Raw genomic sequence first — 12,500 nt, 5'->3', positions numbered from 1 at the left:
TTCAAGAAGCAGTTCACAGGAACTGCTGAGCATGTGTAATGTGGTAAACTCAGACTAAAAGCACTTCAACAGCTCAGTTCTGAGTGCTTCCCAAGCTACAGGTAACTCCAGGATCCTGCTGTCTTCCCTCTGGGTACAGTAAAGGAGGCCAGCAGTGCTGCCATGCCCTGCTTTATGCTGAGTGAATGTTGGCTGCTTATTAAATGAGTTAGTAAAAAATTCTATCTCTGCTTTGCAGGACTTTTGTTTGGAAAGCCATGAGCCTCTACTCAGTGAGCAACAGGTGTGATGCTGGGAGTCAGGTTCAGGCCCGTAAGCTTCTATACATGATCTCGCCATTAGAGAGAGACAAAGACTCATGATGATTTGTCTTGTGGTCTGTTCTCACCACCTAATGAAAGCCTAAATTCCCGTGGTCCCCACAGATTCCCCAAAGCTGATCTACCACTTGAATTAAACCATAATTATATATTATCAGCAGTCACTTTACAGTAAGGTTGAAGGATTAAATGCAGTTAGTAGTGATGAATTCCAGACGCACGGGGCAGGAGCTTGAAGAGAAGGCCAGCTTCTGAGTAACTACAAGATGAAGTGTAATGTATTCTAAATATTTGATTCAATTAAGCTTCCTTCTGCTCTTTGTTTCAGCTTACAGATGGCTCATCAATCTATAGTTTAGGGACACATTGCTATTCTTTCTAATGGTAATTACATGATCAGGATGGAGACAGGTCTGATTAAATGCTCGCACTACACTCTGCATATTTAAAATGGAGCTGAGTCCATAGCAGAGGTGATGTGCTAGCCCCACTGAATGCAGATTCAGACTCTGGCACTTAGCAGAGCCATCTGAACAAAACCAGTGTCTTCTGCTAGCCTACGTGATGGGGACTTTGACAGCTCCCACCGTTCAAGGGGTAGGAATTATTAAGTCAAAAACTGGTTTTGAATTTTGCTAAACTGTTATTTGACTGTTTCTTCTTTAAAACTTTCTGGCACTTGCTGACTCTTTAGATCAGCGTTACTGAGGAAGATAACTTGGATTTTGCTATTAACATAACTACAGAGTCTGTGATAGCCTTCCACTGACTTGTGCAAGCTTAGGAAAGGCCATAGCTGTTGGACCAGCACATGTATTCTTACCGGCTTGTAGCTACCTTGGCAGCAGATCCACACTACAGTAGATGCAAAAAATAACTTTGGAATCACACTTCACTTTCTGTCTTATCCTCCTTCTGAGAACAATCTATCATAAACAAAACCCTTTCTCTTATACCAGAAACCAGTATCTTTAAATGCCTTGTGTTCACTTTTACTGTGCTGTTGTGTTGTCTGTCTTCCGTGAAGCAGCATCCAAAAATAGTGAAACAGTGACAAGCCGCTTGGTGTCTCAGCTTTACTCACTGAACTTGGTAAGCTCTAGCTCATTTCAGCTTGCCTTCATACTGAGTAAAATGGAATTGTCTGTTATTTGAATATTCTTGTATGACAAACATATTATTAGGTGCATCTGCCTTTTCAGTAGATTGTCAGTGAAACTTGCTGCCTGCACATCCCTGGCTTTGTGAAACAAAGTGTCTGTGAAGAATGGGATCCTTCTTTGCAGCAGAGATAATCTATTAAAGCCTGCTTTTGATAGAGCTCGGAAGAGCTAAGTCCTTTAGGGACCTTTATCTATTTCATCTCTTGTCTATTATCTCTGCCTCCCTTGTAAAACCAGGTACCACTTTTCTTTCCCACTGCCTGCCTTATGTGGTGAGCTCATCGAGCATTTACAGCCAGCTTGGTTTTAGTCTCCTGATATTGCAGATGTTACAAACAATGCTATGATCTCTAGCAGGAGTTAAATATAGCCATGGATGCTGCTGTGGATAAGGTATGAATGGATTTGTTTGTTTCCATCCTGTTTGCTAGGGCAGAGCCTTCACTCTTACAGAACTTCAAAGAAATCAGAGGGACTTTGTGCCATTGCAGAGCTAGAGTTTGGCATCTGTTAGCTTGGTTTGGAAGCTCAGTCAGGAAGGTACACAGCCCCTTGGGACCAAAACATGAAGAGTATTTAACCAGTTCAAGTGTCTAGTATTGTTTGCAACCCTTACCTTTTTTTATTATTCACTTAAGTAAGATTGCAATGTGGAACGCCGCCAGACGCTTTGCATGAAAACATGATGACCTGGTATATTTCTTTAGCCACTCCATCTGAAAGCTATTACAGTCATTAAGACTTCAGTAAGGTGTTATTTCTTTCATGTAGACAAGAATACTGAGGTACAAAGAGTTTGGCAGCTCTAAGAAATTACCCTGTGAAATAAATTGGGCAAGCTTTATGTTCTACTTAAAATCTCATGTAAGAAACATACAAACCTTGTCCTGGCCTCCTCCCAGGCATGGATTTTACCTCACAGCAGCCAGCCCTCATTTCAGTAAAGTACTTAAGTACATCCTGACGTGCTATGCTGAATCAGGGTTTTAACTGGAAGAGACAGAAATAGAACAGAAATCTCACTCTGACACCATCAGGCACCACTTCCTTTCCTCCCAACTTTCCCACTGCAGCATATTGCATGAGGCTGGTAAGGCTTGTGCCCTGAACATCTGCCCCCTATCAGAAACCCCAAAACCCATTCAACATTTCACAAATATGAACCACTTAGCCAGTTTCAAGAATTATTTTGAGGCCTGAAACCCTTGCCCCCAGTGCCTTGAGTCATTCAAATGCATTATTTAAGGAAATGAAAAGAGGATTCTCTTTGTTTCTGATATGGGTTTCTCTACAGGAGGCCAAAAAATCGAAAATAACATTTTTCTTCAATATAGATATAGTATCTTAAATTAGCATTTCAGTAGCTATTTAGGGCTTCCTTATTTAATTGTGTTTCCTCTATACAAAGAATCTCAGGCTGAAACTGAAATCCCTAAAAATGAGTTGGTATTAGTATGTGTAATTCATCATGGAAAGATGCTACCAGCTTGATTTTCCTTTTCTATCTTCAACAGAATATCCTTTCCCTCTACCTTGTCCCCTTAAGTATCTCTTATTTCAGGTAAGGTGAAGAATTTCATAGAATGCATCAAGATGAAAGGAGTAATGAATGGCAGCAGCCAATTAAGCTAACTGGGTGTCAAGAATGCTGTAGGCAAAACAATACAGTAGGGTGTGAAGAAGCTTCACTGTTGCATGCTGCTTAGGGAAAGTAATCCATGCTTGCAGTAATTACCTGGATAGCCAGTTAATAGCTGTACTGCATACTCATACAATTATTTCCTTCTGTAACTTGCCACTGAGGCTCTGTGCTGCACTAGGAGGAAGAGGCATTTTGGCTTTCTTGCTGATCTGCTCTTCCTTATTCTGACTTAAAAAAAAAAAAAAAAATGTACACACACTTTACTTAAATTTTACACAACAAAACAGTTTTGGGCACACATAAGTTTTAGGCAATGCTGTATATTGGAAATTCTGTTTGTCCTTTAACACGCTTTTAAAAATACTTTCTTTTCAGATAGCGTGTATTTGAGGCTTCTCAATACAGTATCCTAAAATGATTACTAGCAGCTTTTAATTTCTGCTTCAAGAATGCTAGCACTCTCCTCCATGCCATATATTTCTCTTATTATTTTTTTTCCTATTATGACTTTTAACATTAAACTCTGCTTCTTCTCCTTTTGACAGCAGGACTGATTATTCTGCTATTAAGAGCAAGGTTCCTGAGTTCAGCTACCATTGCTTGCTGTCCAGCGGTGCAGAAAACTCACTCTCCAAGTCCTGTGAATGTCAGCTGTATATGCCATTTTTTTCTGCCTTAAAAAATATGACTTCAGTTACCCATTTATCTTGAAGGAATAAAGGCCATGGTTCTTGGTGCTTTGTAGCACCCAGCAAATATCTTCATGTCAAGAGAGCATAAAGTCATCTTCTCCAGAAGGTATGTAATTTTTACTTAGTCTTATCACATAAAAATGAGTCACCAAAATAAATTCTTATTTGGACTTTTTCAATTAAATAGTGTCCCCTAGAGTTTTCATGGACAATGACCCCTTAACCTTCTGCTTATTTACACTGTCATTAAAAAAATCAAAGTGTCTAAGCCAGTGACGATAACTAGGAAAAATGGAGATTTTATTGGCCCAGTTTTGTTAGAAACATGCAGGATGTGCAAAGACCCACTGAAACTGGGCAGATTCACTCTTTTACTTTGAGACAGATGTTCCCAACAGATGGGAACCCCACAGAAACAGTCTGATGAACACTCTTACCTGCAAGGATTTTTAGCTTGTATGGAAGTACTGAATAGCCCAAGTTCGATGCTGCTTTTAGAGACTAATCACATGTGAGTTCCAAAGTTCACTCTGTAGTGTTTGCCCACCTCTGCAGTCCTCAAAATGTGTCACCAAAACATGTACTTTAGCCACTTCTTTATCCACCTTGATATGACTTCCACAGACAGAACCCAACAAAACAGACAGCAATAAGGCAACCAGAAAATGATTTTTTTTTTTTTTTTTTCCAGCTGAACATTGATCTCCTGGTAACATAAAAGACTCTCTGCTTTGTCCTTCTTAGTTATAAAAAAGTGGGACCCATTTCAATTAATGCAAATCTGTGCTGAGTTACATCACTGTTTTTAGTTCTCTCTCAGCTCAACCAGCGCTAGCTGCTACTCAAGGCCTTTCTTCCTGTCCAAATTCAAGACTTACTCCTCAGCAGTGGAAGGTGTAATTAATGTCCCTTCTAATCAGTGAAAACATAGGGAAAGAATGTTCTAGTGGTTTAAGTTTATTTCTGAGAGTGATTTTGGTATTCTCTACAATCTTGCCCCAATTGCTTAATACTTGTGTGATTTAATTCCTTGTGCCCTCACCCTCCTTTTTCTCAGACTCAATACCCTCTTTCAGGATAGAAGAACTCTTTGTTGTACTGACATAGTTGGAAGTCAGTCATTCTCCACACATTTATTTATTTTTTCAATCACTGTCTTAAAAAGGCAATTTTCTAATATACTTCCTTCATTATAATTAAAATAAGAAGACATAGTACATCTCCAAGCAGATCTCTATCTTCAACTTAACTGCCCTTAGAGTCTTGCTGATTCTGTAAGTCTACTTTCCCAGGCTGTGCTATCCTGTGGAGGTACGGGTTAAATAATCATTTTTGACAGCATTCTGGCTACATTTTTCCTGGTGATCCAGTGCTTGCAGTTTCCCATGTGCTGGGCCTCCTTCCTTTACAACTTGAACACTAATGTCACTCCATCCCCCATTGGGATCATGCTGATGTTGACTCGTGCATCTCTGACAAGCTTCTCATTGAGATGGTGGATGCTCTGCGTTGCCAAGTCATCCTTTCTTGGTTTTAGCACCATTCCACCCCGAAGAACCTATCGAAAAAAGCGATATCATGCACCTCATTTGTTCCAGTAAGTTTCCTGGACCAGAGAGGAAGTTCTAGAAAAGATTATGTGCGTTTTCTAGGAATTGATATCTTATTTCAGACTGCTAATGGTCTCCATCATAGTGTTATCATCTGCAGAATTAGATAACTGTACTTCTACTGCAGAACAGAAGCCTAAACAAACAAGAAGTATGACAAACAGGTATTTTTAAAAGCCCCTATCCAGTCAGCATAATACACCTAAAGGTCTCTGAAGTTTAGCATCATTTTTGTTAGTCCTTAATTTATAACTTATAAGCAGTTACTGATTACAAATAATACCTTATTTCTTGTGTACATAGTAGAAAACACTACAAGATAAAACAAACGAATACAGAGCATTATCTGCAATGAATAAACCTTTCATCTCAGGCTGTTAATGTACTGACACAAATTTAACAACTACTACTTACATATGTAGGCAAGAAGTTTTATATGCAGTATTGAGTAAAGCTTATTTTAAGAGATTTTGTTGAATTTTAAAGCCTTCTTTGTATAACAGGGAACAAAGATGTTGCAACTCTCAAAAGAGATGTAGGTGAGAAATCAAGTCTTTGGAATCCCACTGTGTCTTTATTTTCCCTTCCCAGAGGGGAAAGCATTAACTCCCTATGCTAGTACCACTACAACCACAGTACTTACATTATCAATAGCTATTATTCCCCCTTTCTTTATGAGGCGCAAACATTTTTCATAGTACTCATTGTAGCTTTCCTTATCCGCATCAATGAAAGCAAAGTCAAAGGTTTCTGCTTCTCCACCAGCCAACAGCTCATCTAGATGGGCAACAAAGTGAGTCGTTATGCCCTGGTTAATGCTCTGTAAAAGGAGGAAGTAATCCATTTGTGTCAAAGTTCTCATTAAATAATGTTTTTGGTGCTTTGACCAGGCAGCCTATTCCTCCACAGCTACTTACCAGTAAAGCTTAACACATAGAAACCAATTTGGGTAAGGTGTATATCATAAAACACTGGGTCACTGAGTGCTGCCAATGTGGAAAAAGTTCAAAGAGCAGTTATGAAAACCTGCAGGATACAGCTGGGACCACTGAATGGGACAGTAAAAGCAAGCAAAGCAGTCTGAAATGGGATGCATTCTATACCTCTAGCTGTTTTCAGCTGATGGAAAAGAATTGTGTTCTGAAGTGGATTACTATTTTTCTCTCATTCATGAGCATGTCCTGTATGATAATCTCTAGTTGATGACCAAGTGCTATGATGCAGGCCATGAACAAACCCTGCCAAACATCACGAGCACAGTAAAAGACAGCTGTAAGTATTTCCTCTCTGGATCAAGGCAAGTGGCACTTAAAGTTCTTATAAATTATCTTCTTGAAAACTCCAAGCCCACTGTTTCAAAGGGGCTGATTGCTGTCTTCATAAGATTCGCTGCCTCTCTTCTCTCCCACCCTCATCCTTTGTCATCAGAATTTTTTTTTCTGAAGGATTGCCTAGACAAAGCTGTCCATCAGGCTTCAAGGACTGTGCATCCTGTCAGATTGCTAGTATTTTCCTCTTCAGAAAAGAAGGATGAATTTGGAAGTAATACAAGGTGATGGATGGGTCTATGGATCATCAAACAACCCTGCTCGAATCCTTCTATATTCTGCAAATACCTCCTGCATTCCTAACAAGTTTATTGCACTTCAGAATATTTATTATTCCCTTTGCTCTACATCTTCTCTTTTCTTGACTCAGAAAAATCATTGCTGTTTTAATGGTCCTGCATGGTTTTACTGCATCTCAACTTCCCTGAACCCAAACCAACTATTACTACACCTCAAGTTTTATCTCGGCTTCTGTATTTTCTTTTTTCTCACACTTCAGCTCTTTCAGAAGACTCTTCCTCTCTACAACAAAGTTATACTTACTTAGAATGGACAATGGATAAGAAAAATTGGGCTTTGTCTAATTAATCTGTTTTAATCAGCTTTTCCAGAAGCAGCTGACAATAGAACTTCATAGATTAAACAAGGCAATGGACAGGACAGCTGAGTGATCAGCACAGCTTGCTACACAGGATAAGCATTTTCACCTCTCTGCTAATACATACAAAAACTGTAAACCTGTAAGGTTGTGCTTCATTTTGTGTTTTTGTTTGTTTGTTGTGTTTTTGGTTTTATTTGTTTATTTTTTAAGGAACTCTTTAGATGAGAATACTTATTTCACTGTAAGCAAAGTTATCAGATCCAATAGTGTATTTCCTGGATTTCATCAGCATTATACTTGTCTTTGGTTTTTAAGGAGGGAAGAAAAACATATTTCACGTTACTTACCAAGTGTTTGAGTAGCTGGCTTAATCCGCAGGTCAATTTTATGATCTACTCCTGCCTAGGGTGAAAAAGAACACAGAGATTATGAAAGTCATCAAGAAATAACCTCTGAGTAGCTTGCAGCCAGGGAGTGATTAGTGTTCAGATATCTTTTCCTATTATTTCTAGGTTCTAGAGAGATTATTTGTCTTCTCAAAATAAGCTGTAGCAATCTTTGTCCTAACAATATGAATGCTTGTGTGTGAATGTCCGAGTCTAAGATACCATCACTCCTGGTCGTGCAAAATAGAAGTCCCAGACATGTAACAGTAAAGGTGCTACTTACTTCTTTCCACAGTGGCTTTCCAATTTTGGCATAATCTTCATTTATGTCACAAGCAATAACTCTGCCGTTATCTGGGAGGGCAAGTGCCATACTCAAGGCATTATATCCTGTAAGAACACCTGGGAAAATCACGAAAGGTATCAATAATTATAATATTCTGAAAAACTCATAAATAGTGAAATAGAATGCTTCCTTCAGGAAGTAAGAATTAAAAAAACAAAGAAAACACGGCAACGTTAGAATCAAGATGGCAATTTGCTACAGGACTCAAAAGGCTTTCCACTCAATTTTAACACTATGGGAGTTGGGAAGATTTTTTTTTTAATCCATCTTGTAGTAAAGATTTTTTGCTTTATTTCCTCCCCCTATGAGCTTCCTGGACATACCTGGTAAAGTCTAGTCCTATATCTGAGAATCACCCACTTATTTAAAAGTGGAACTCAGTAATGGGCCAAAGCAACTGGATCAACTCAGGAACAAAATATCAGGGCTTCATAAGGGAGGACAAGGGTAAAGGTGGTGGGACTAATACCTGGCTGCTCAGCATCAGTCTGGCTTTCGGAGATTCTTCTAACATAGGAGTGTTAAGGGAAATTGATTGGATGTTGGGCCTATGAAGCAAACAAATTCCTTCCAGCAAGAAATTGATACAGAAAAGGAGAAATACACCATACCCTGCAATTGCTGGCCCACGCTGAGGACCCAAGTGATCTGTTAAGCTTAATATTTCAGGTTGCCTCTGAGTTGTTGAGACACGCATGCTGATGCCATAAATACTGAATGCAAGTGGCAGGTATGTGCAAATCAGATGCTGCTTTTCACACTGTACCTTGTCCACCTTAAAGCTGACACAAAGATGTAGTACCTTACTTGTATTTGAAAGCCTTATCTTACGTAAACATGTTTGGATTTGGACAAGCACAGACAGATTTATTTTACTACAGAGAAGACAAAGTGACACTCTTACCTACTTCAATAACTTTCTTTGCTTTTATGAGTTTGATTAAATTTGCCATAAGCTGAGCCTGGTCACAGGACACCATCATTTTGCCCCAGGGATATTCTGCAGTGAGCTAAAAAGGGGAAAGAAATGATACATCAAACAAACAAACAAAAAGAACCCAAACCAGTATCCTAAAAGGGAGGGTGGGAGGGAAAAAAGCAAACAAAAAACACAACAGCTTCAAACCAGAGAAAATATATACTCATATTTTTCTCATTCTAGATGGTATTGTGCTCCATTTATGAAGTAGAAATTGTTTTGAATTTAACAGTAACTAAGGTGGATGGGGGAAGGTCATAAGCAGTGGCTAGTTATTCAAAGCAGAAATATGCCCCAAAGTTACCCCATGGCTGTAGCAAACTCAGAACTGTAAATGATGAAGAACCTTAGTGGAACATTGATTGTAAATGTCCTGGATATTTTTTATTTATTTTCCTAATAACAACCTTTGCTTCTCTTAGACCTCCAAGATGTGTAGGATGTGAATTTTGTTTTGGTTTTGTTCTTTTTGGTTGGCTGGTTGTTCCACTTTTAAACTACCAGGTCTAAGCCTATTTCTGTAGGTTGGTCCACTTAGCGCTGGCTGCACAGCACAGAGCTGGAGAAGTCAGGGCAGGAGGGACACTGGCACTGTGGAAGGAACAGCACGAAAGTAGAGCTATGCCACAGCAGTTCAGTGGAAAGGACAGTCCTACAATTTCCTTTCTTTCCTGGGTCCCATTTGAGCCAACCAGGCCCAGTATATAACATTTGATTGCTTTTATATGGTAGCATTACATCTCATTTGATCAGACCCAGTTGTGAAGTAGGAGGCGCTGCTTCTGAGCTCTGGAGCAGGCTGGGTACCATCACTTCTCTCATATACAGTTTCCTTATATGCCAACTAAAATTAACTTCCAGAAGTCACATGTTAAAATCAAGTGAGGTCCAAATAAATGGATAAGACGTGTTGAAAATGTAAAGCAATGCTACCAAATGGAAAACTGCTGGGAGACAAAATACTGACCAGGCGCAGCTTCTTGAGAATCGGGTGTTCCCGCAAGGAATGATCCAGTATGTATTGCCACAGAGGGCTGCTTTTCCCAATAATACTCTTGTGTGGTTTGGATGTCCCAAACAATAGGGATGGATATCTTTTACCTATGAACAAACAAACAAAAGATAACTTTGAGCTCCACTGATGAAGTTTTTCAGTTTTTCAATAGGCTGCTTAAAGAAAGAGAGCACCAAAGCTAGTGTTTTGCTCTGAAAACTGCAGTGAATAATGGAGATGCAAAGCAGCTGGATGGCTCAGTGGACTTCATATAAATATATATGTACACAGCTCTGAACTGTACAGCCCAAGGCTGCAAAGACTGAAAGGAAAAGGATTGGGCATGAGATGTTTAGAGACGTTTAGATGTTCAGCAGCTGGAGGTGAAGGCCCTAGGGCAGCCTGACCTTACTGGACACATACTCTCATGGAGCAACTGTTGCATGTCCTGCGGTCAGCGTAGGAACAGAAGCGTGACCGGGGCGTGACATAGCGGACAGTCTTCGCACGGCAGCCCCGGCAGCGTTTCCTTAGCCTGGGGTCCTCGTTCAGCAGATGACAGAGCCGCGGTGCTCCGGGGCTGTCAGCTGATGCATGTCCCCGGGCTCCAAGCTTCTATCCAACCCAACTTCATCCCCTCCGCCTCCTGCTGGCTGCGCGCCGCTAAGGAGCACTTTGGTCCCACGGCTTCCGCCGCCCGTTCCTGTTTGCGTTACGAGGGACCCAGCCGAGACACGGAGCAGCCGCCGCCCCCCAGCGCAGCGCACGTCGCTCCTGCCCCATAGCGGGCCGCTTTGGAGAGGACTTTGGCTCCGATCTCTCCAGCCGGGCTGCAGGGCGCAGCTCGGGCTCCGGCAGCCCGTTTGTCGCTGCAGCCCGGAGGGAAGAGAGAGCGCGCCGCTTACCTGCCAGCATCCCCGTGGCGAAGGCGACCCCCAGCATGGCCGTGCCGACGGCCACCTCCTTGGGCACGCTGAAAAGCGGCATCTCGGGGCGCGGAGAAGCGGCTGCGAGCGGCGCGGGCGGTCACGGCGGAGCCGGGTGGGGCGGAGCTGTTCGCCGCGTGGTGCGGGGCGGCCCGGGACCGCCTCCTCCCGGCCGGACGGTGGTTCCTGCATCACATTCGTGCCACGTGCGGCGAGAGAGAGGGAAGGTGAGGGATGCTGTGTCTTCCCTCGAGGTCTGATGGAATATCTGTGCAGAAAGGGCTGTGCTCTGCTTTCTGCGAGCATCGCATCTCACTGCTGCTTCTTCATTTCAAAGCGTGCCCGGGTGCTGTGTGGGCTGGCAGTGCTGCAGCGGAGGGGTTCCTGGCAGAAGTGTCTTCTCTGTGTCCTCCACCAGTCCTGCAGGTGTGTGCCTTCTCATTCCTCCGCACCTATAGTGAGGTGTGAGCCGGTTCCTTGTCACAAAGTTCATTGGACTGTGGGGTCTGAGCCCTGTGCCCAAAAGCTGTGGGTTTCTGGGTGTAAGGAATCAAGCCAAGGATGGGGAACAGGGCCTCAGCTCTTCTAGTTGGTTAGAGGTCTCCCTCCTGTTCTGTTCTGTGGCCAAGGGAACTGACCAGTGGTGACTGCTATCTTGTTATCTCAGAAACCAGGCTAAAAAGCACTCCATGCTCTGTTTCATCACAGAATGCATAGATAAGTGCTGAAAGGATGGTGCAGTCCCATTTGCAGATGGGCCTGGGGTTTGGTTGTCTTTTTGTGAAGTCCTGGCAGTGCCAGGCAAAGCCCTTGCAAGATGCAGAGATCCATCTTTTTGTTGCTCTGGGGAAATGAAATCGTTGATCCTGCACACAGACCAGGACTGTGCAGGCACTGAGTGGGCTGTGTGTTGGCCTCAAGACATGTACGATGAAAGCAGGTAATGCTTCCCTTCTGACACATAGTTAACTTGTATAAAGCCTGATGAACTATGCAGCAATAGGTTAGGATGGTAACTATTCAGCTGTGTCCCTAAGCTAGCAAAGCTGTCCAGTGTCAATGCAGTTAGAGAAAAAGATTCTCCTGTAAGTACATCTTAAGTGCAGGATTAAGTATTTCACCCAAGGCAGAAGCTGTACTTATTTTTATGGGACACGGATTTGCCTATCGCTGCATTTTTTTTCCTGTGTTAGACCTTATTTATAAAGACCAGGGCTCAGAGCTCGTGTATTTCTCTTGCAGCAGCTCAGCTAATCATGTGAGGCACTAAGGAGTCTGCTGTGCTTTCTGACTTGCAGAACAAAGCAAGAAATCTGATCTATCTTGGCAGATAAAATATCTCTCAGTTCGCCTTTAAAATTTATTTGATTTTGAAGGCTGTGAATGCTGTTGGTTTCTTTTCTTTCCCCCCTTCAGTGTCTCATCAATTTCTCTGTGTACATTTTGCTTTTGTAAATGAAAGCATTTCATCCTATCCCTCAGAAGATGAGTCAACAGGAAGCGCTGGGATATG

General features: G+C 41.9%; 1 protein-coding gene across 1 annotated transcript; it reads right to left on the bottom strand.

Annotated features, from left to right (window-relative positions):
• Positions 1 to 4,924: 4,924 nt before the first annotated feature.
• COMTD1 (catechol-O-methyltransferase domain containing 1) lies at positions 4,925 to 11,104 on the bottom strand. The gene is made up of 7 exons (XM_015866860.2): positions 10,967 to 11,104; positions 10,035 to 10,168; positions 8,993 to 9,098; positions 8,026 to 8,144; positions 7,704 to 7,758; positions 6,071 to 6,204; positions 4,925 to 5,375 (listed from the first exon to the last, which is right to left on the bottom strand). The coding sequence occupies exons 1-7, from the start codon at positions 11,046 to 11,048 to the stop codon at positions 5,223 to 5,225; spliced, it is 783 nt and encodes a 260-aa protein (XP_015722346.2). The 5' UTR covers positions 11,049 to 11,104; the 3' UTR covers positions 4,925 to 5,222.
• Positions 11,105 to 12,500: the final 1,396 nt, after the last annotated feature.

The sequence above is a fragment of the Coturnix japonica genome, chromosome 8 (genome assembly GCF_054131305.1).
Source record: "Coturnix japonica strain WE chromosome 8, WE-NBRP24, whole genome shotgun sequence".
Classification (NCBI taxonomy): Eukaryota; Metazoa; Chordata; class Aves; order Galliformes; family Phasianidae; genus Coturnix; species Coturnix japonica.
Note: the sequence above shows the minus strand (reverse complement) of the source record. Positions and strands in the feature narration are given on the sequence as shown.

Excerpts from the sequence above, each read along its gene's own strand:
- COMTD1 (XM_015866860.2), bottom strand. The coding sequence starts at position 11,048 with ATGCCGCTTTTCAGCGTGCCCAAGGAGGTGGCCGTCGGCACGGCCATG. Across the intron at positions 10,169-10,966 it reads CGCCACGGGGATGCTGGCAG|GTAAAAGATATCCATCCCTA; the intron begins GTAAGCGGCGCG and ends GTTTGTTCATAG. Across the intron at positions 6,205-7,703 it reads GCCAGCTACTCAAACACTTG|ATGAGCTGTTGGCTGGTGGA; the intron begins GTAAGTAACGTG and ends TTGCCCATCTAG.